Source organism: Pseudonaja textilis, chromosome 1 (assembly GCF_049901715.1).
Source record: "Pseudonaja textilis isolate UNSWEBS1 chromosome 1, rPseTex1.2, whole genome shotgun sequence".
Taxonomy (NCBI): domain Eukaryota; kingdom Metazoa; phylum Chordata; class Lepidosauria; order Squamata; family Elapidae; genus Pseudonaja; species Pseudonaja textilis.
The window spans coordinates 229,399,863-229,423,861 of record NC_141990.1 but is presented as its reverse complement, the minus strand read 5'-3'; the positions used below and the strand labels follow the sequence as shown (position 1 = coordinate 229,423,861).

Genomic DNA, 23,999 nt, shown 5'->3' with positions numbered 1-23,999 from the left:
AAATCAGGATGTAAAAGTAAGTAACATTCCCAAACAGTGGTGACTTCAGCAAGAGCTATGCTAGTTGGCAAGGGCTATGTTTGCTTCCCAGGGAATCATATGAGTTGGTAACAATCTTGAGTGAATCTCATGTTAATGGTGTCCTTCAGGAAACACCTGGACCAGCACAAATCTGACCTAGTTCTGTTTTCATCTGTTAAAGCTATCCCAAGGAAAGTTTAAAAGCTCACTTAGGTTGCAATTCCTGCTTCCTTTTGCAACTGTCAGCATCTACCTTATTGTCATACATATTTAATTACTATTGGATGAAAAATGTCAGATGTCAAGGAGTAACTGGCTAATAGCTGCAAACTATTTGTTCAACTTAAGGAAACAATGATATGAAGAAAAACTTTTCCTTATCCTTGCCACCATACTTGATCATTTTAGGGTATTTTAGCAAAGATATAAGCTTCTGCATTTTCCCAATTCTAACTCCAAACTCTGACACAGTGTTCAGCCCAATCTAATGTAAAAAACAGGCCTACCCAGCTCTGCTCAAACACTGATCTGATACGGATTTCTGAACAATATTTAAATCTGCCTAAAGTTGAAATGAACAAATCTAAAATATGAAGTGTGAGGTAAAACATAAGCTTGAAATTAAAATAAGATACTCATTAAACTTGAGATTTGTAAACCTATGTTTGTGTAGAGAAAATTAATTTAACAATATGGTGCTTCTGCTGTTACACCGCCCTGCAATAAACCCAGACTCCAGGAATGACATAACTACTACACTAATTGCTGCAACCATATGCTGTTTCCACTGCCTGCTTTCCTCACAAGTTTTAGAAAGGATCCGAGTTCTCACTGCCTGCTCTTCCTCGTCTTCTCCTTTCAAAATTGAGTGCACATGTGTGTACAGCCCAGAAAAACCTGGTTCCTTTCCATGGAATGTAGGTGAAATGTAGAATTCCATAGAGAGTCAAGTATTTTGAGTGGTCTCTTTTAGACATATACCCAGACAATTCATCTTCAGCATACATTATCCATGCTGTAGACTTCTCATGGTGGAATTTGAGAAATAAACACACACATGCTTTAATATATTCCCTTTCCTCAGGGCAAGGGAGGGAATAAGTAGTGGTATTCTACCGGTTCAACCCGGTTCTGCCGAGCCAGTAGCGCCGATGAGCAGCAGAGACCAAAACGCTTTTCTCTGCTCTGCTGTTGGGCCCACCCGCCTGCCCAGGCTCCAATACTAACATTTATGTTCTGCTTTTGAAGTGCAGCTGCTTTGCGCAGCACAGCAATTGCCACGTGGAAGCTACTGAAGCATCAGGAAGAATGCAGGAGGTGAGTCAAAAAGCCTCTGCGCCTGCACAAAGTGTGTGTTTGGCACACACACGCAAAGTGCACCCACAAAGCCACACCCACCTAACCGGTGGTAAAATGTTTTGAAACGCACCACTGGAGGGAATACGCATACAGTAGAGAAAAAAACAAGACTTGGCTTATTGATTGTGCCTAGAAATAATTTGTGAAGGTGGATCTGGAGAAAAAATAAGAAGAAAAGGAAGTAGCTGAGCTAACAGCTACCCAGAGAGGCCATTCTACATGAAGGGATACTGTGATGGCAGGAGAAAGAAACTGGGTGGGGTTCCAAAGTATTAATTTGCTCCAGACACAAAGACTGACTCATAATTTCTTCACAAATATATGACATTATACATATGTATCAAATACATATGTAGATCACCCGCTTGCAACTTACTGCTACCCAGCTATGTCATCTAGGATTTCCAGAACACCCCACTTGCTGGCTGGCTGGGAATTCTGGGAAATCTAACAACAAACCCTACCAATTCATCTATATCCACTGGCCACACTGGAGAGAGATCAGCAGGGGATATCAATTACAAAGTTTGGTGAAACATGTTCAACTTTTTTGTCAGGAAAATGTTTAAGAGGAACACTTTCCAAAATGACACAATGGGATTGAGTGTGAAACAAACATTCTGAATACTGGGGGAAAGCTGGCTGCACTGGGGCCCAAGAACAGAAAATTAGTTGAGAAACAAATTCTGGAGACTCTTAGAAATAACGCCTAGAATTCAAGCCGATAGTATTCAGTAGGGATATGCAAAATGCTTTGATTTCAAAGAGGAAGTTTTGATGCCCCTGTAAAACAAAATGGAGTATTTTATTCTGAGACTAAATTAAAGCTGAGCTTTTTCCAAGGGCCTTTTGGAGGCATAGCCTAATAGTTCTTCTGAGCATATGTCTGAGCTCTAGTTTTGGTGACTTAAGATTGGATTCCAGACTGTTTCCAGTCCAAACTAGTAGAGTAGCACAGACCACGTTCTTTGCTGTCATCTGGATCAGGTGATGAGGGAATGGAGTGTTGAGAGGAAAGAAGCAATGAAGAACATGGTCAGACAGAAGACGACTACAGTAGTTGCAGTTGCAAAGCTGCTAATCTGCCTGGTAAATTTGTGCTGTTTAAAAGAAAGAGAAACGTGTGTGAAAATAAAGCAGTTCCTGTGGGTGGGTGAACAGGTTCAATGAGGGTTATGCCATGTCTTAATTTGTGCAGGGATATGCATGTGCATCCACACAACAGTTTGTATTAAAGACAGGTAGTAGCAATGTTGCTGAATCTGCACCCTGGTTTGCTTAGCCTTGTTTATGGAACTTTGTTATGCACCTTGTGTGTGTACAGTTTTGCCTTGTGCAACATTAATATTATTCATGTAACTCAAGGAACATCAGCACTTCTTTTTTGTAGCCACCCCTGTATGCAAGTAAAAACATCAGGAAAGAGTAATACAAATGCATTTGTTTTTGTTTGCATCCGGCAGACAGGCTGGGAAAAAAAATGCAGAAATTTGGCCAAGGTATTTTTAAAAAAATTCAAAACATGAATTCTAAATAAGAGTGATGTACTATCTGAAAAGAATACTGAAGATTTTAAGAAATTGAAAAAAAAAATCATTTTTTTCCATAGAGTGTAGAGAAGGGTAATTGATTACCTGAGATAATAGAAGATAATTGAAACAGATTCTGTTAATAAAAACAAGGCTGCCTTTCCATATTTTTATGGCAAGGTAATTAAAGTTTTCAAAAATGTTTTAAAAAAGCATGCCCTTAGCCACATTTTCTAAAACTTGAGTAGTAGGCGTCATTCAGCACAGACTACTACCTACCTGTTCTTGCATATTCAAGGAAGCAAAAGTGATCTCTGACTTTCCGTTTTTTTCTGTGATTAAAATCTTCAGAATAATACAAGTTTCATTCTGCTGGGGGAGAAAATGTTCAGGCTGTTTCAATTCTTATTCTAATGGAATACAGCCAAGTAGAAACATTTGAGAGAACATTTGAGTGGGGTACTTTGTTCTAAGCTAAGAATAAAACTTATTTTCTGTTTTATGCATGTCCCTATCAACCATGGAAGTATGCCATGGGCACTGCTTCTGAAATGGATAAATCTCCTTTAAATGCCTTCAGTACAACAGTGCATTCTTTCTGTACATAAAAGTATATTTAATTCTGAATAGCATCATCAAAGAACAAAGCATGATAATGTCTTGCCAAAGGCAACTTTAAAATAAAATAAATTTTAAAAAAGAAAAAAGTTCAATACTGGACACAAAGTTGCTGGTAGGAAAGGAAGAACAGAGAACGGCCAACTTGTCATTTAGGGCTGTTATACAGGAGGCAGAGCAATTTTCCCCCTCTTGATTTAAAAGAAAGTACTTGAATTAATAAGAAGGGATAAAAAACCAGATTTTGCTCAAGTATGAGGAAAACTTTTTACTGATAATAGTTTGACAGTTTGGCAGACTTCTCTCGCAGATTGTAGACAATTCATCAAAAGGGAATTTTTAAAAAAAGACTAGAACATTATTGGTCAGGGATGCAGTCATTGTACTCTGCATTAAGCAGAGGTCTCATTAGACCAACTCCAAGTTCCTTTCTCACTTCTACTCCTACAATTTTTTTTTTGTATTAAACTAGCACCAATTTGAAATGCAACAAGACACAAGGTTTACCTTTCTTCAAAATGTCTTGCCTTCTTTGCAGTTACTAAAAATGAAAGTTTAGGATGCATATTTTATAAGTAATAAATAATAAAAAAATAAATAATTTGTGCAAATTGTCTCCCTGTTAAACGTACCAGAATAAATTTGATCAAGCTTTCCCCCCTTATTCTCACTCGTTCTACTTCTACCTTGTTAGCAATCTCGGAAATTTTGGATAGCACACATTTTTTTAAGCTTGCCCCATTTTGGGGATAAACTAATCCCAAGTAAACCTCCAAATATTTTATTTAAAAAAACCCCAAACAATAAAAGTAATGTAAAACTTTATTAATATAATTGACATTTTGGTGCAAGAAAATAATGTTTGCTGGGCATTCTTGTCTTTTACAAAGAATTGGCTAGATGTATACTTTTGTATGAACCAGTTTGGTGTAATGATTAAGGCATCAGGCTACAAACTGGGAGACGTTGAGTTCTAGTTCTGCCTTGAGCATGAAGCCAGTTGGGTGACCTCTCAACCCTGGGAAGCAATGGCAAACCACTTCTATAAAAATCTTGCCAAGAAAACTGCAAGGAGTTTCTCCAGGCAATCTCTGAGAATCAGACATGGAACAACAACAAAAAAAAACTTTTGTATACAGATTTCATCAGAAAGAAATGCTTAATCTACAGATGGTAAATGAAGCAAAAAATAACTTACAAATGTCCAGGTGACAGTATGCTCAGGCATGCATGCATGCACACCAATTCTATTATTTTGGATCTTTATGGTTGAATCTCATTCCAATTCCCCTATAATCATCTATGAATGGAGATGGTCTACTTTGCTTTCAGAGATGAAAATTGCTGAAAATAAAGGAATGGGATGGAGGTGCAAATGTTGCTACTGAAACTCAAAGATACCTTTGATAATTAGTGTTACAATAACCAACCAGCTTGACATATTCAACCCTTTTTCTTTCCTTCTCTATCCACTTATCTCCTCCCTGTGTTTCATCCCCTATTCATCCCCTATTTTTCTGTGACTTTTGTGTGTGAGAATGGCTGGCACTAACAAGAAGGGAATTAAACTATTTAACAAACAGGTTACTATATTTTACTAATTTTGTCCAGTAATTGTTTTTATTTTGATTCTATCCTTTTTAGAAGTGGGATTTCCAGCAGGTTTATTTATTTGTTCAGTCAGTCCATATACATGCGTACACAGAAGTGTGACATATATCACGTTTATGAGGGGAGGAGAAATCTGAAGAGGAAACCATAAATTGATAAAGGAAGCTGGGAACTGCCCAGCATTTTATCATTTTTTTTCTTATATTTATATTCTTGTATTTGTTTTGGGAGGTCATTTTATATTCAGGGTAGTCTTCTGTGGTGATTACAGAAGGAGCCACATGAGCCATCAACTTTCATTCTAGCTCTCTTCTTCTTGGATCTAATTGTGATCTTGTGTCAATCACTTTTACTGAATCAAATGGGGGCACCCTCTTAATGGCTGCAGCCAAGAATTACTTCTTATATTTTGGGGCAACCAAGTGGTAACATGGACTGGAATGGGGGAAAAGATCCAGGAAAGATATTTTTAGACGTATACTTCCATTTGCTTATGCTTTCTGTGCACAAAAATTGATAGAAAAATGTGTTGTTACTCTTCAGTAACAGTGAGAGTAGTGAAGGCCACAAAGGCAGAATTCAGTGTCCATGGTCAGCTGTGAGACTGGAAATTACACTCCTGTCTTAAACAATTAAACTGGTATTATTCTGCAACTGGACCAGAGGTTCGGGATGTTCTGACCAGTTCTGGAGAACCGGTAGTGGAAATTTTGAGTAGTTCGGAGAATCAGCAAACACCACCTCTGACTGGAGATTTTACAGTATCCTTCCCCTGCCATGCCCACCAAGCCACGCCCACAGAACCGGTAGTAAAAAAATTTGAAACCTACCACTGAACTGGACTATTCTCCCCTTTTGAAAAGACTCTGCAGAAGCCTATGTTTAAAGAACATAACAATTTCACTATGAAAATATCATTATATTGTAATCTTTTCAGACTGAAGCCTCAAAACAGGTTTTCTGCCCTGAAATCTACTGCATCAAAAGCAAAACAGCAGATAAAAACAGGTACTTTAAAAAAAAAAAAAAACCCAGCTTTATTAAAGACAATATGAGAGTAATCTTGGACACTTTGGAATACTACGAGGCACACCCCGAAAAACAAATGGCTTTGATATTTTTAGATGCACAGAAGGCATTTGATAATGTGAATTGGCGATTCATGTTATTACAGCTAGAACAGATGGGCATTGGTAAAAAATTTATCCAAGCAATAGAAGCTATATATCATAACCAAACGGCAAAGGTAATGATAGAGGGAGAACTGACAGATTCTATTGATATAAGAAAAGGAACAAGACAATGGTGCCCACTGTCACCTTTGTTGTTTGCGTTAACCTTGGAAGTGTTAAACAGAAATATTAGAGAAGAAAAGGATATAAAAGGGATGAAAATTAAAAAGAAAGAATTTAAGTTGCAAGCACTTGCAGATGATCTGGTTTTCATTTTAGAAGACCCACTAGAAACAGCATCAAAATTGACAGAAAAGATAGAGACATATGGAAAGGTGGCTGGTTTGAAAATAAAGATAAAACAAAGATCTTGACAAAGAATATGCTATCAAGGTAAAAGGAAGAACTGGAGGATGTATTGAAAATTCAGGTCACGAATAAGATCAAGTACTTGGGGATACATTTGACAGCAAGATGTAGTACACTAAAAGAGAATAAATTATATCAAACTTAAGCAGCAGATAGCACTAGATTTGGCGAAATAGGGAGAATATCAACAATCAAGATGAATATACTACCCAGAATTTTATATTTGTTCCAAACAATTCCAGTTAGGCTTGGAAAAGACTATTTTGAAGATTTAAATAAAATTGTGTTGAAATATATATAGCAAGGTAAGAAAGCGAGAATAAAGTTAAAACTTTTGCAAGATGCCAGAATAAGAGGACGATTTGGGTTGCCTAATTGGAACTTCTATTACCAAGCTACAGATTTGATGTGGGTTAAGGAATGGATAACATTAAGAAATATTAGATTGTTGACATTAGAAGGACATGATCTGTTGTTGGGGTGGCATGCTTTTCTATGGAATAAAGGAACTAAAACACAGGGGTATTTTAGAAGACAATATATACGGGAGTCTCTATGGTTAAATTGGGAGAAGATTAAAAGACAGTGTTATTTGAAAATTCCAGTCTGGCTATCGACTATTGAAGCATTTTCGTATCCTATAATATATAAAAAGGAACAAACAGATATGGTGAAATACTGAATGAAAAGGGTGAACTTAAATCTGTGCAAAAATTAGAGGAACAAGGTATAAAGATAAATTGGTTTTCATATGTGCAAATACATTCAAGGTATGACAAAGATTCTAAAACAGAAGGTTTCTATGATAAACTGACTGACTTAGATAAGATTTTGACAGGTACTGATGAAAAGGTGATTAAAAAATTGTATGGATATTTATTAGAAATTAAACTAGAAGAAGAACAAGTTAAAGAAACTATGATTGCTTGGGTGAAGAATTTTGGATATGGGATTGATCTAGAGAAATGGCAAAAATGGTGGTCTCAAAATTATAAAATGACAATGTCAACAGCATATAAAGAAAATTTGTATAAGATGTTTTACAGGTGGCATTTCCCCCCAACAAGAATAGCAAGAATGTTCAAGAACAAATCTGAAAAACGTTGGAAATGTCATCAGATACCTGGCTCATATTACCATATGTGGTGGACTTGTGTGGATGCCAAAAAATATCGGACTAAAATCCACATGTGGTTGGAAAAAATGACAAAAAAGCATATAGACTTGAAACCAGAGATATTTTTACTGGGAATTTTACCTGAAATATATAGTAAAGAATTGAAATACCTGATTGTAAATGTATTAACAGTGGCTAGAGTTGTATTTGCCAAAAATTGGAAAAATGAGAAAATACCATTATAGGGGGAAATCATTAAGAAAATATTGGAATGTGCTGAAATGAGTAGATTGACATTTGAAATTAGAGAACAAGAAGATAAACAATTTTATAAAATTTGGGATCTATTCTATCAATGCTTAGACAATAAAACATGGTAGTGAAATATGTAGATTCTTAGAAAATAATAAATATATAAAGATCTATTTTTTTCTTATTATAGATTTGAGATGATAATATGAACTGTCATAAAACTAAGTAAAATATGATTATTTCGTAAAACATGAATGAATAAAAGTATAATCAAATGATTAACAATGATATTAATGTATTTAATATTTGATTTAAAATATGAGAATATATACAATGTAATTGTAATTGAAGACTACGAAATGGAAGCACAAAACAATTTGTAAACCAACCGGCACACTATGTATGTGTATACATATGGAAGATGGCTTGATGTTTTTATGTTTTGTTTGTCTATGTTTGTCTTGAAAACCAATAATTTTTTTTTAAAAAAACCAGCTTTAAAAAGAAAAAGAAAACAAATGTCAAGAAAACATTAGATAAGTCAAGACTGTTGACTGGAGGATTATAATCCATCCTCAAAGCATATACATAAAGGGATTCCCCAGTTCAGTTTTCCCGTGGCAAGAAACCAAAGATAATTAATGATACACAGCTAGGTTATATACTGTAATATAGTTATTATTATAATATATATAGGATATATAATATAGTTAATATAAGAATATGTGTGTGTGTGTGTGTGTGTAATAGCGATCACCATTTAAATATTCTACATTTCTGGGGGTTGTACTAAATTATGAATCAGCAATAGGTATGTGTGACTAATTAATATCTACCTTCTGTGTAAGAAGGCACCAGGGCAAGTTTACAGAGTCCCTTTCTCAGGTCAAAACAATCCCTGTAAGCATATGCTGATGATTATTATTTACTAGCATACTGCCTGTTCCTTTTTAAGGCACAGTTGAGTGGGAAGCTCCAGTTGGTCATCTTCTCAACAGTGTTAATTCAGAATCTGATTCTCATTTTCTTTGGGGCAGTTTCTGTTTTTCTTCCCTTGTCTTCTCTCACTTGTTCCATTACTTCCACAGGTCAGAAGATGTATATATAACGTCCAGCCTCCTCTCTTTCCAGAGGTAAGTGTATCATATTCAAGATGCCTCCTCTTAAATGATTAAAATCAATTCTGTATGTTACCATCACAATCTTTTCAAATGTGGTTGTGGAGCAAAGAGGGCAGGAGAGCAAGAGGAAGACGCTTCCCGAAACCTAACTATGCTGCATGCCATAGTTGAGACTTCCCTGCCCCCCCACCCCCAGCTCTATCTCTACCAAAAACAGAGAATGAACAGGAAGTTCTTTGTTTTCCCCCTGAAGGACTTAAATGTAAGCACTTCAAAAGCTCTTTAAAGACACTATTATCTCACCCCTGTATTTGAAGGTGAAAGACTTCTTATCAGTCACTGGAGGGCATCGATTCAGACCAGAAAATAGTTAATAATACCAAGTCTGTTTATCCAGATCTACTCCTACCCCCAAACTGAGAGAGATTTTCATGTAATCTTATTATACGAGCCTGCTCATATAGTATAGTATGAATCCATGTTTTAGTTAGAAGAAGTATCTCAGAACGAATGTCCTTAGAAAGGAAATGTTCTTTTTTCCTTAAAATGGGATTGGAGGAGGAGTTGCAGCATGTGACCTGTGTGCCAAAAGTATCTCTAAGCTATTGTGACATCATGGTATGACAATATTGCTATGATGTTTAAGCAATGCAAACTGCCAGATAACAACAGCACTTCTCATGATTAAACACGCCTATCTCCTGTCTCCAACACAGTCCTGTCAACAGTCCCAAGAATAGTCATTTGGACTCTGATTCAGGTGACTCTGAGGGCACAGAAAAACTCCCAAGTGGCCTCAGTGACTCTCACAGAGCTAACCGCCAACCCTCAGAGTGCTAATAACCAGATGACTGCAAAGTATATTGAATCATTCCCAATCATTCAGCCAGAACTGAAGAAATTTCCAGGATGAGACCGGAAATGTTTTCAAGAAAAAAAGTAAGAAAATTCAACTGCCTTTTGAAAAGCACTTTTGGGGCAATCATTATTGAGAATATCTATAGACAACTCCAACTGCCAAAAATTCAGAGAAACAAATTGGCCCTCCAGTATCTTTATTGTGCTAGTATGTAACAGCTGCAGGCAATCTAGTATTTTCCAGATATATGGGACTAAAGACTGATTGAGATATATGGGACTAAAGACTGATTGAGCAGCATGATTGAGCACGGGCAATGGCCAGCGATGATAAAAGTTTTAAGATTTCTGGAGGGAGCACTGTAATATATCATGTTTCAGCATCATCCTTTCTGTCAATGGTAAGGCTCTGTTTTGAAAAGTCTCAGCCCAGTCTCTCAACTACTCCTGGCCTGGGACCGATTCGCTATCACACAAAACAATTTAGACCCCATTGGATAGCTGTCGATCATACATCCATTAAAGATATACAGGTTTCAGAAGCAGCCAGGCCTAACTTGTACCAGGTCTGTACCATAATAGGAATCATATCTACATATGCTTTGAATTTTATGGGGAAAAAGAAATAAGTATTGAAGTCTGCATAATTCTGATGCAGGAAAAAGATAAATATGTTGTAAGTGGGAAATGTGTGGCTTTCTAGAAACACAAATCCCAGCTTCCTGCATTATTGACCCAGCTAGCTCAATATTGATGTTCATTAATATCTAAGGTGTGAGAGGTCCTTCATCCTGGAATACGCTATAAATTCCTGAATAATCTGATTAGAAATAGTGACTTGCTTATTTTCTCTAACTGTGGATAATTCATATTTCAATCTAATTTAGGATCCCCATGTTAATTGTTAATGACTTTGTGTAATTCCTACATTTCTATTGGATCTATAACAACACTGTAACATGCAGGACAGACACCAGAACAGAATATGGGGTTTATGATTAGAATCAGACTGATACATCAAAAGATAAGCAGACACAAAAAGCAAGGTCCTGGTGTCTTCAAAAGTGGCTTACCCACTTCTGAAGCATTAACCTGAGTACAGTTCAAAGGAAATTTAGTTAGCATAATCCTGTGCAATGAATCTATTATCATTCAGCAGTCTCAGAATATTATGAAGACATAAATTAAGATAGCCATCACAATGCTTTTTAATACAGAAATTCAAAAGAACTTCAGAGAACTCATGAAGTAGAAACAATGAGTTGATAAACAGTGTCAAGGAGAGTTCAATGGGATATGTTAAGAAACCACTGCCTCAGCAACAACTCACATCAAAAACTCAACCAGACTTCTCCAGTTACCTTCTCTGCAGCAGTGCTAAGACTAGAAAAGAGCAAATTGCCATATTGACTTGAATTTATCAGAAAATGTATCATTTCCTGATAAAGAATTAGAGATTGCAACTTTTACCCAGACCTTCTACTGAAGTTGTACATAATAAGCTAAACAACAGTGATAAATAATTTATAAAACTTTCTTCCCAACTTATCAATTATGTCAGAATAGTCAAGGTATTATCTTAAAAGATTACAGGAAGAAACTTTCAAAGCCAAATTTCCCAAGCCAGAAAGTACAATATGAAGAATCTGACCAGTTTTGATGGCTTACTTATATACATATAAATTAAATTAATAAAATTATGATACCACATCTCCTAATTTGGGAGTTTGTCTTGAACTCCCAATACAAAACATGAAAAATAATGAACAGAAATGCAGTCAAAATATCTCTGACGCCATCTTAAAAGGAAACAAAATGGGTTTCTTTTAAATGCTAGTCATGTTTTTCAGATGTAACAGAACAACAGTCTAGTAATTAGAGGCAATATAATTGTAACAGATGCCATCTAGAAAATGTGAAGTTCAAAACTATAATTCTGGTCAATGCTTTTATTAGTTTCTGGATTGCCAGACGCCCAACTACTACAATTTTCCAGAAGTCCTGGGCTGGTAAAAACAACCCCAAATTGATTTTTATTTTTTTGCCAGTGATGCAACTATGAAAGACATAATGACTCTGATAAGAAGGCTTTTCTAACAAGACATTTGTTAATTAGTGAGAAATTAACTCCTGATTCACATTGGAAAATGTGTAGTTGAAATAAAAGGGGAAGTGCAAATTCAAATCCTACTCTGTTCAGCTATCGAGTTTACTTGCACTGTTTTCAATAACTCAAACACACATTTACACGTAATAAATCCAGTGGGACATGATCTCCAAGTAAACATGCCTGGGATCAAGCTTCCCATCTTGTTTATCTCACTATGTTCAGTCTTAAACCTTTTTACTAGAACTCAGCTGTATTTACAGTAATTTAGTGGAACCAACTCCTAAAAAAGTATTAGTTAGTTTACTTTATTGTCATTGCACCTCGGTACAACAAAATTAAATACCATCTTCAGTGTACATTATGACTATGAAAATAAACACAAGCACACATCCTTCACATTCTATACATTGAATTGAAAACCCCTGATATTGCATTAATATTGCCCTATACATTCGAATTCAGTAGAGTTACTGCCCTGAGATAGAAGCTGTTTTTCAGTCTATTTGTCCTTGTTTTTATTATCTATAATAGTTTTAAAAAGGGTGCCCAGGATGAGATGGATCTTTGAGATGTTTTGAACTTTCTTAAGACAGCGGGAGCTATAAAGCTCTTCCAAAGAGGGGAGAGGACAACCAATAATCTTCTGGGCAATGACGTTTAACCCTCTGGAGTGCTGTCCTATCTGCTATTGTGCAAACCATTCTGATAATGGTCCTGTATTACATAATATTTTGAATAACTATAATATAGTATCAATAAAAGATTAATAATTCCTTCTACTGTTATCACCATTAGATAAGCTTTAGATAAGTGATGCATATGAGATTCAAAAGAACTGTATGGAATACAATATTCCTGAAGTGATTTAGGAAGAATAGTTATAGTTTGAGTTTCTTTTGTTTATGTTCTTTTCTGGAAAAAAAGAGGAATGAAGGAATATTCTAGTTGTTTAAAACCTAAAGGCTGTCTCCTACAAAACTGGGAGTCAGCAATGCAACACAGGCTAGTATGGCTACCTTGAAAACCAAATTAATGAAAACTCAAATTAACCAAAGGCAAAACTTTTCTCCTATCTCATGCAATCCTCCTTTTGGCTGACAAATGTTTGATACTACCACCTCTGAGATGAATAGAAGGCTAGAAATAAAAGACAATATGTGGATTTCCCATCACTTTCCATTAACTTTTTCCATTTTTTAATGAAAGCACGTCTAATAACACAGTTAATCACTGTTTCACAGATTTCAAAGAAGCCTCAACTGGTTACACTGCTGAAATCAAGGCCACACACCCAACCCAACATATTTCTGGAAGCAATATTTGCATCAGCATTCTTGAACTAACTCCTCCAAAGTCAGCCTCCCCCACCCTCCAAGTCCAGGCTTTTTACAGATGCAATACTGGAGAAGAAACTTAGGAGAAGTCACTGAACAATCGGAATTCGATGCAATAAAAAGCGTCCTTTTTTATTCTAAGAGTTCTAAGATGTTCTAAGCCAGGGATCCCCAAACTTGGCAGCTGTAAGACTTGTGGACTTCTGAGAGTTGAAGTCCACAAGTCTTAAAGTTGCCAAGTTTGGAGAGCTCTGTTCTAAGCCAAGAGGCATCCCAGTTCACCTCTCATGCAATCACTGGGTGGCTTTTGGCAAGCCATGATGTGTTTGTTTGTTTACCTTAGGAACTAGAGAACTGTCACTTCCCAAAGCATTGGCCGGCAACGTGTTGTTAAATGGCCTGCTCAACCCACTCAAGTCCCTTTATAGCCCTCCCCTAGATGGACACTTCTACCCTGTTTGCTCTGGAAAGAGGCCCTAAGGTCATCTCCCTCACCACCATCCCCTCCACCGCCGTCCCTCACCCCAGTGCCTACCTTTCAACTCGGCGTAGTCCGAGAAGACTCCGTTGCTCCTGGGGGCCGAATGGCTGTTCTGCAGCATCCGAATCCGGACTTGCTCCTGCACCCGGGCGTTCTTGAGCAGCTCCGCGTCAGGCACCTCCTTGCGCTTCCTGTCGAGCTGCTGGTCCGAGGGCAGCGCCAAGGAGCACACGCCGTTCTCCGGCTGCAGAGCCGACAAGAAGAAATTATTTTCCTGCATGGTGGCAGCAGCCCAGCAAAAGGGGACATTCAAACAGGCCCCGGCTCTCTCTCTCTCTCTCTCTCTCTCTCTCTCTTTTTTATGCCCGAGGCCTCGCTGGACTCAGCGAGAAATTGCCCGGGCGGGGGAAAAACCACACACACAAAAAGTTCCGACAACTCTGCGGCTCCGAGCGGGCACTTCCACACTCCGAAAAGGCGCAAACTTGTCTTACAGGTGGCCCCGGCAGGCCCTTCCTCTCTATCTTGGTTACGCAGCTCAAGAAAGTTGTTCCACTCGAGGGCGGGCGGGCGCAAAAGCACAGACTCCTCTAACCACCTCGGTCCCGCGCCATGCCCGTCTTCTCCACCAGCCTTGTTTTGGTCTCCCGGGACTCTCCTTGCCCATATCTCCTCCCCCCTCCCCTCTTTACTTGTAACACACCTACGAGGTCACACCCCTTTCCCTAGCAACTGACGCCGGCAAAAAAGGGCAGGCTTTTAAGGCAGAGCAGGCCGGCCGGTTCCACCTTAAAAAAGCAGGTGAGGCGTTTGGCAAGCTGCGAAATTTCAGACCGAATCCCAAGGGTGCCCGAGATGCAACCGCCGGCCCTACCCTGGCCCTCGTCAGCCTCCGCAAACCAGCAGAAGCGGTTCTGGGTGCGGCGAGGCCTCCGGGGCTTGGAGGGGTGGGGGGGGAAGGGTGGAGTGGGGTACCATCTCCTTTCCTCCTCCTCCTCCGTTGAGAACGAAAGTTGCAAATCGCTCTGGTCTGGCTAGGGAAACTGCCTTGACTGCCCGGGGCGGAAAGGCCGGAAAAAGATATCGAGAAAGGAGAAGGCGCGCACGGCCATCCCACTTCAGTCGAGCTCAGTTTTTTTTTTGCTCCCCTCACATTGCAAAAAAAAAAAAAAAAAGTACGCGTCGAGCGAAGAGGTTTGGCGCTCCAGCCGAGGCAGGTCAAAGTCCCGCACTGCTTTCTTCCTTCTTCGCCACCCAGAAGCGCGGGACGCCTTGCCGAGTGTGCACAAACCCATCGGCAATTACTCGGGACGCGTCGCTTCCGATAGCTGGACTTCAAAGAGGTTTCAAGGGGAGCAAAAGCAGGGAGGGTTAGGACAGCGGGTTATGATTATTTTTTTCAGCCTTTTGCAAAAGTATCTGCTGGGAGTTATGAACACAGAGATTAGGGTGGCGGCGGCAGCCGCTGGTTTAGAAACTTCCTGCAAGGGGTTCCCACCTGTATCACACACGGCTGTGTTTTCGTGTTCTTTGGAGGGTGTACAGCGATTTAAACTTGCCCGGTTTCAGAAGAAGCATTTCACATATCTATGAGGACAGCCCTCCTGTTGATGCCCACCCTGCTTGCCTCACCATATATGATGGTCCTGTCTAATCAACTTCCCTCCCTCTCTGTCTTTCTCTCTCTCACTCATTCATACCTTCATAGTACGATTAACTACTCAATTATTTCAGTACACACTGTTGCTTATACACATTTAAGTCTGTGAGTTTCTTTGTGCAAGTACTTTCCCCAAGTCAAATGTGAGGATAGGGACTTTGCTTACCAATAATATGGAAGAGGATTGTCATTACCTTTTTCTGAGATTTTTTTAAAAAAATTCCCAGGCTGGTTTCTAGCTGCTATATGGGTACCTAGAATTATTGTTCTCTATAGTAATAGTACGTTCTATGTGGCAGCAATTGGTCGTACACCTGACACCCACCTCTGTCATTCCATCAACCTAATTGAAAGATATTTATATATTAAGAAACAGTTTAATGATATTAAAGTAGCTCAGATATTTCCAGTCTAAAGATAAGGCTGGAAGCAATGGCCCTCCCAGAGGGATGGAACCATGCAGTGAGATTTTAGGTTTGATGATATTCCAAATACTACTACAGTAATAACATTTGACTACAGTAGTAGATATGAGCCATCCTCTCCTCTCTTGCAATATTACTAATTTGGTTCATTCTTGAAACAACAATTATTTCTAAAACATACCAGCCTGAGGTTGGCATGGAACAATCATTATTATATATACCACGTTCATAGTATTGTTTTCCTTTGTATGGTCTCTAGCCAAATAATAATTAACTAGCATTTATGAAGTGCTGTCAGATGTCGAGACGAAAGACTCTAGAGCAGGGGTATCAAACTCAAGGCCTGGGGGCCAGTTCCGGCCCACGGGGTGATTAGATCTGGCCCGTAGGGCCACCTGGGAAACGGCGAAAGACTGGCCTGCGGTGCCTCTGCCAGCAAAAACAGAACTCGGGTGGGCTGCACACAGCCCTCTTGAGCTCTGTTTTCATTGGCAGAGGGTTACTTACAGGAGACCGTTGCAGCCGAAAACGGAGCTCAGGAGCCTGTTTACTCTGGCAGAGGGCTCGGGCCACTACAGGCACCCCGACACAAGTGATATCAAGCTGACCACACCCAATCTGGCCATGCCCACTCTGGCCCTCCGAGGTAAAATACAATCCTGATGCGGCCTTCAATGAAATCGAGTTTGACACCCCTGCTCTAGAGGTATGTAGTCTTGATGATAGTACAGTAATAACTAGGCCCAACCCTGCTTAGCTTTATGAATTCTACATAGCACAGCCCAACATTGAGTATCCAGTTATTAAACATTTCATAATTAAAGTATGAACCATCCCCTTGGATAAGAAAGCATTCCCAAATAAGATGACTTTGTTAAAAAGGATTGACACTCTGTGGTGGGAAACAGGCCCAAAATGTGCAGCAATTAAGTCAAACTTTGGGATAATTAAGCATTTCCCAGAACTATATTCAAAATGGAAATAAAATTGTATTTTGCTATGCTTACACATTAAAAGTTTATTGCAAGCTTGCAAACATTTCAATTGGCTTCTACCGGCCGATTGAAGTGGCTGGTGACTGCATTTGGGGAGCTTCCATCGCCTGAAAGAGACTGCCTAAAGGCGAGGGGACATGGGCAGCCACGCCTCGCCCTGAAGCGGCTGGGGATTCTGCCTTCAAGAGAGCTTTCATCTGCCGAAAGAAGCGGCCTCGTGGTGAGGGGAGTGTGTGTGTGTGCGCTTGCCCCGAGGCCACTTCTACCAGCTAATCGAAGTGGCTGTGACTGCATTTGGGGAGCTTCCATCGCCTGAAAGAGACTGCCTAAAGGCGAGGGGACATGGGCAGCCATGCCTTGCCCTGAAGTGGCGCTTTTGTCTGTCGAAAGAAGAGGCCTCGCGGCGAGGTACGTGCGTATGGGCCGCTCTTGGTGGGGGAGGAAATTAAGTTAACCCCGAAAAGATGGCCTAGCCGTTTTTTCAGGGGCCAAAAAAAAATAAGGCCCGGCCTTATTTTGTGAGAAACACTGTATATTTTAATATTTATGCAGAAAAATGTCTCTTCATGTTGCCTTACCATTTGAAAGCATTCTCACAACATTTATGACTCATCAGTTTTTTTCATAAGTTTTAGTATTTACAGAATTTCTTTCAAACTCACCCTTCAACATATCACATTTTTTGACATATAAAACTGTAATATACTTATACCAGCATTACCACACTCCAGTTCCATCCCAAATCATATTTATTTTTAATTGCATGCACTCTGCTGGAGGCTCTTTGCTGTCTTCACAGACTTTCAAAGTAATACATAAATTATTTAATCATATAGTATTGTTTATATCAAAATTGCTCTGCATTTTCTCTCCTCCTTTTACGATTCCTTGCCTTGATTATATTTTTGCAACCATATTTTGTATTTTAGACATTATTTAGTATATTTTTCTTACCCTTAGTTTTTGCAGCATATTTTAATCCTCACCCACAGTCGTGACTATATTTTTCTATCCTTATCTCTATCACCATCACCATCTTCATGTCTAACTATACTTTATACAAGGAATGTTGTAGGAATCATCATTTCCCCAGGCATTCTTTTTTTTAGTGTAACATTACACATTTCTGTAATATAAATCTCTACTCCAAATAGTGTTCACATCATATTTCCATTCATATACTTTCTATTCATTCTGTTGGGAAATTAAACAGCAAGTTTAATAGAGGATTCTATTTTTATCCAGATAGATACTGTAGAGGATTCACACTTTATCTTCTTGCAATAGTTTTGTTTTCGTGTTTGTTCTTTTCACATCTTTCTTTTCTTCCATTCCCTTTCCCCCAAAATCCACCATTGACAAATAAGGACCTGTTCTGTGCTGAAAAATTTTCATTATTCTTACATCTTTGTATTAGCCTTTCACAATAAAAATGAAATTAGTGGTGCTTTTTAAATAATTCTTTTTTCCATGTACAGAAATAAATACAGGAACATTTGTTTAAAAAGCATACTATATACATAATAAACAGACACTTTTCTAAATACTTATCCACCAAATATTCACCATTTTCAGTCATTTTGGAGGGTCTCAGAATAACTTAATCATATTCTCTATACTTTTTACCATCTTATTTTCAGACATCCATTTATGTCGCCTAAAAGAATATCGTCCCCTAGCCCCTAATTTGATTGCTTCCCTTCAGAACATAGCACAAGTTTCCTCAAACTCACATCCAGTTCTTCCAATATTACTATCCTCTGAAATGTGACACACAGACACTACAAGATGTAGATTCCATATTTCTTGTAACAGCTTAGGTGACACCAATTCATTGAGGCTTTTACAGAATGTTCTTTATTATAGAGAAGGTCCATACTGGGTCATCAGCCATAGTCATGGCCCTGTCATACACAGCATTCCTTGCTAATAGTAAAAATAATCCTGGTCAGTTTTGATACATTTTCGCTAACGTCCCAGAAGTGAAACCTAAATCAATCTTGTTTACATGTGAAGATCTGAAATTTAGGGACTTTCAACCCAACATAACATTGACTTCATCCCACTAGTTAGGAAGCATACAAGTATACCAGTACACGCTTAAAATACTAATCCTAGTAAATCTTAGGTGGTTTATTGGGGGTGGGGGCAGGGCAGGAGGGCAGTCTTCAACATGACACATTGTATTCTTATCTGTAACAGCCTAAGTGCAAATACTGTTATCCCACCCAAGACATTTCTGTTGCCTTGATACAGGAAAACATTTTCATGATTCATCCAGAAAACTTTGTGGGAAGTCTGCCAAAATGAGAAGTGGATCACCCTGTAGTGACCACAGCATAAAATATGCATGACATCGATGTGTTCAGCTCCAAGTCTAGTCTTTAAGATATAATCTGTCACAGGTGGTTGTTTGTGCTGATTCAATGTACTTTCTTCCTTGTTTCTCATGGTGGGATATTCTTGAATATTCCAAGGACACCCCAATTCTACTACTCCTTATGTTTGTTGATCATTTCTAGCTTAAATGGAGATTGAGTCTTTTCAGATGAGATAGATCTTCTTGTCAGCTTTTCCCCCATGCTTGTTCTTTCACTATTTCACTAAGAATCAGGGATGCTACTTTCAGAACGACTGGTCCTCATTATTTTCTTTAAAAATGGTAGAGAGACAAACAGGGCTTTTTTAAAAAAAGATTTTTTGATCCTGCATTTATTATTTTTATTTTATTATGTTCTTTGCCCAATGTAACAAGTGTTGGGAAGATGGTGAGAAAACTTTCATCTCTAACAACTATCTGTGGCCATCTTGCTTTTTATGCTATTTATTTATTTATTACATTTTTTATATGTAATATCCATCTCTCCTATAAAGTGACTCTGGGCTGTGTGATGAAGTCTCCAATAAAAGCATCAGATACAAGGAATGTACTGTATGCAGGGGTGGGCTTCAAAATTTTTAGCAACAGGTTCTCTGCCCCGTTGCTGGGTGGGCTTGGCCATGCTGGGTGTGGCCTAGCTGGCCTCTTGCACGATGGCAGAGACCTCCCTGGTCTCTGGAGGCCTTCCTCGAGCCTCCGGGAGAGCAAAAAATGGGCTCCCTGGGCTCTGGAGGCTCTCCGGAAGCTGGAAATGGGCCCATTTCTAGCCTTCCCGAACTTCCAGGAGGCCCATTTTTCACCCTCCCTGAGCCTCTGCATGCGCCCTGCACTTACCTACATCCAAAACAGGCCACGTAGGGACTCCTGGCATGGGGTGGGCAGGGCTGGGCCAGCCAGGAGTGGGATTTGGGGCTTCTCCAAACTGTGCAGAATCTTAGCTAGAGGATCTCCTGCGAACCCTTGCGAACCCCCAGCAGCCCTCCCTCGACTGTATGTGTTGCAAACAATGGAGCAGGAGGAGCCATCACATAAAAGAGGGAGTGGCTTTTGCTTCCATCCATTCTTCAACTTGCATTCACTCGTTAAATAATGATTTTGTAAAGCCTTATAGTTAAACAAACTGCAAACTAGTACAAACTACAGAAAATAAAACAATAAAAAGAAAAAAGTGCAGGTAAAGGGAAAATATTTAAAAAAGAAAGAAAATATAAGAATGCAAGTAGTTTTCGACTTACAGCAGTTCATTTAGCGACCATTCAAAATTACAGTGGCACTGAAACAGTGACTTATGACCATTTTTCACACTTATCCTCATGGTCACATGATCACAAGTCAGATGCTTGGTACCTGGTTCATATTTATGACGGTTGTAGTGTCCTGGGATAATGTGATCAGCTCTTGCAACTTCTGACAAGCAAAGTCAATGGGGAAGTGAAGCCAAATTCACTTAATATCCATTTTACTAACTTAACAATTGCAGTGATTCACTTAATAACGGTGGCAAGAAAAGTCATAAAATGGGACATTAACAAATGTTTCATTTAGCAACATAAATTTTGGGCTCAGTTGTCATAAATTGAGGACTACCTGTATAACAAAGGGGGGGGGGAAGAAGTGTCTCCCCCATTCATCATAAGTATAAACAATTTTAACAACTTATCATTTTCTTTTAAACTATATTCTCTTTATCCCATATCTCATCTCTTATGTATAAACAGATCCTTGAAATCTCATCATTCAGTCCTGGTCAACTAAAGTCCATTAAGTGTAAGCAGAAATAACCACATATCTATTTTAACCTTGATCAGATAAATCCACTTTATACTCCTTTAGAGATAATCACGATCTTTAATCCCTTCAATTGTACCTATCACTTTTCATTTTGTCAAAAATCTCAAATCAGCTGGCTACGAGATCAAGGGCATCTTTGGTTATAATATACACCTAGTACCTTAAGTGCAAAAATCACAATGTGGTACTTTGCACATTTATCTTTGCATCCTGAACCATTAAAGAAAGTGTACCTGCTAATTTTCATATTCAGAATGAGACCATTTGAATCTTCACTTGACTTTTTTTTTTCATGTCATTGAAACCTACATCGCAAAAATGGTGTATCATCCACATATCTCCAATACATTTTTCTTGCTGTTTCCTCTTTCTGGTTGTTCTAACAAATTAAATCATGCTGATACAACAAAAAATAGGGGTATTACAGTGCTGGTATTCGACTGGTTTGGCCCGGTTCTTTGAGCCGGTAGCAGCAATGAGCAATGGAGATCGAACCAGTTCTCTCTGCTGGCTCTGCTGTTGGGCCTACCCGCCCACCTTTATCTGCTGAATTTGAAGCGCAGCTGCTTTGCATGGCACAGAATAGTGTTGTGCAGCAGCTGTTGAAGCGACCGGGATCATGCAGGTTTGCAGGAGGCGAGTTAGAATGCCTCTTCACCTGCACAAACTCCTTTACGCCTGCACAAAGTGCACGTTTGGTGCGCATGTGCATGTAAAGTGTGTGCACGTGCGCAAAGCGCACCTACCAAGCCATGCCCATTGAAGCGGTGGCAAAAATATTTGAATCCGACCATTGGGGTATTAACTAAGCAGCCATTGCCAAATCTGGTACCTGAAGGTATTTTGGATTTAATCTTCTAAAATCTTCCAGCCACCTCAGTTGCTTGCACTACATGCAGGGGTGGGATTCTACCAGTTCGCACCTATTCGCTAGAACCGGTTGTTAACATTCTAAGCAGTTCGGAGAACCGGTTGTTAGAAGAAATTACTGGCCAAATCCTGTAAGGAAGGCAGGAAGGAAACATTCTGGTGTTGCTTACAGAAACTGCCTCTTCATTAACTCTTATTACATTCTTGGCAGGACTAGATTTCCTGTCTCAGGAACTTCTCTGGAGTTTTTTCCCCCTTCTTTGCTGGTACTTTGCTTGTGTGGAGTGACCATTCAAAGTTACAACGGCACTGAAAAAACTGGCTTATGGCCATTTTTCACATTTACAACTGTTGCAGCATCCCCACAGTCATGAGAGGGCCAGGCGAGGAGATGCGTGCCTCGATATGAGTGATATTGAGTTGGCCACATCCAGCCAATAACATGACCACCAAGCCATGTCCACCCAGTCAGATGACCACCAAGCCACGGCCACCACCTAAGCCATGGCCACAGAAATGGTTGTTAAAAAATTTGAATCCCACCCCTGAGTACATACGGTAGCTAAAGGTATTCACATTCAATGAGCCTTGCAAGTAATCTTGACATGAAATGGCCTTACTTTAAAGCAAACTCAGAGAACAAATGGAGATTTCTTACATAATTTTGAAAAGTATATTTACAGCACTGTTTCAGAATTTAAAGAGTGCTGCCTTCATGTGATCCCCTTTCTAATGGATTTTTTTTGTGGCTGAAAGAGAAAAATGCCTGAAATACAGTTAGTCCTTGACTTATGACTGCACTTGAGCTCCAAATTCTGTTGCTAGGTGAAAAATTTGTTAGGTGAGTTTTGCCTCATTTTATGACCTTTATTGTTACAGTAATTAAGTGAATCACTGCAATTGTTAAGTTAGTAACACGATTGTTAAGGGAATCTGGCTCTCCCATCGACTTTGATTGTCAGAAGGTTGCAAAAGGTGATCACATGACGCCAGGACACTGCAACTGTCATAAATATGAGTCAGTTGCTGCTAAGCATCATGATTCTGTCATATGACCATACAGAGGGGTGTGCAACAAAGATCCTAAGTGTGACAAATGATCATAAGTCATTTTTTCAGTGCCTTTGTAACTTGGAATGGTCACTAAATGAACTGTTGTAGGTTGAAGACTGTAGATAAACAATCTGGACTTTTTGGAATTATGAAAATATAGGAGTTCAGACAAATATATATTTTTTAATCTATGCATAAAAACTCATGATTGCTCCAGTTCCTCTTTTACATCATCATACATGTGTGGAATTGCATTATCAGTTTTTAAATTTCCCTTTTAAGCTTGCCATCTTCCTATTAACTCCTACTACAAGCTTCCAGGGCAAATGGGTGACATCTAATTTTCTGGCACGCTAATGTTTCACTGGCAGATGGGGAAGCACAGAATGATTTTGTTTTGTAGTGTACTTTTCAGCAACTCACACAGGCCACTGAGCAAGGATTGATTTGGATCCTGTATTTATAACTCTAATCTTGATGTAGTCAAGCTGGTATCCAGGCTTTATTTGAACAGTCTTCTTTCGTGCTGAAATTGTTTGAATGTTTATATAGCTTGATAGCTTCTTTATGCAGTTACACATTATACTTTGATATAGTTGTCAGTGCTTGTGTTTTTTCAAATTGGGTCTTGTATCCATCATGAAGCAGCACATGATTTTTCAAGAATATGCCTTTCATATTCTTATTCATATTAATACTACATTTTGTGATCCCAATATATACCCGTCCACAACTGCAGGTGATGTGGTAAATGGCTGATAATGAGAATAGATTTTTGTCATCCTTGGATGAGTGAATAATTTCTTGAATTTCTTCTTGGCTTGCAAATGGTTTTTAGACTGTGCTTCCCTAATAGTTTTCCAGGTTGAGTAG

General features: G+C 38.9%; 1 protein-coding gene across 3 annotated transcripts in view; it reads right to left on the bottom strand.

The window, feature by feature from the left end:
• Window positions 1-23,999, bottom strand: part of PKP3 (plakophilin 3) — an 85,065-nt gene that overhangs the window by 36,338 nt on the left and 24,728 nt on the right. Inside the window, exons 1-2 of one of the 3 annotated variants that reach the window (XM_087919449.1) lie at window positions 14,548-14,678; window positions 14,007-14,196 (exon numbers count right to left, since the gene is read on the bottom strand). In XM_087919449.1, coding sequence (XP_087775575.1) covers window positions 14,007-14,196; window positions 14,548-14,619 — 262 coding nt within the window. In that variant the 5' untranslated portion in view covers window positions 14,620-14,678. Of the gene's footprint in view, window positions 1-14,006; window positions 14,197-14,446; window positions 14,679-23,999 lie in introns of those variants that run through there. The other 2 variants (XM_026706698.2, XM_026706697.2) reach the window with 2 other exon arrangements.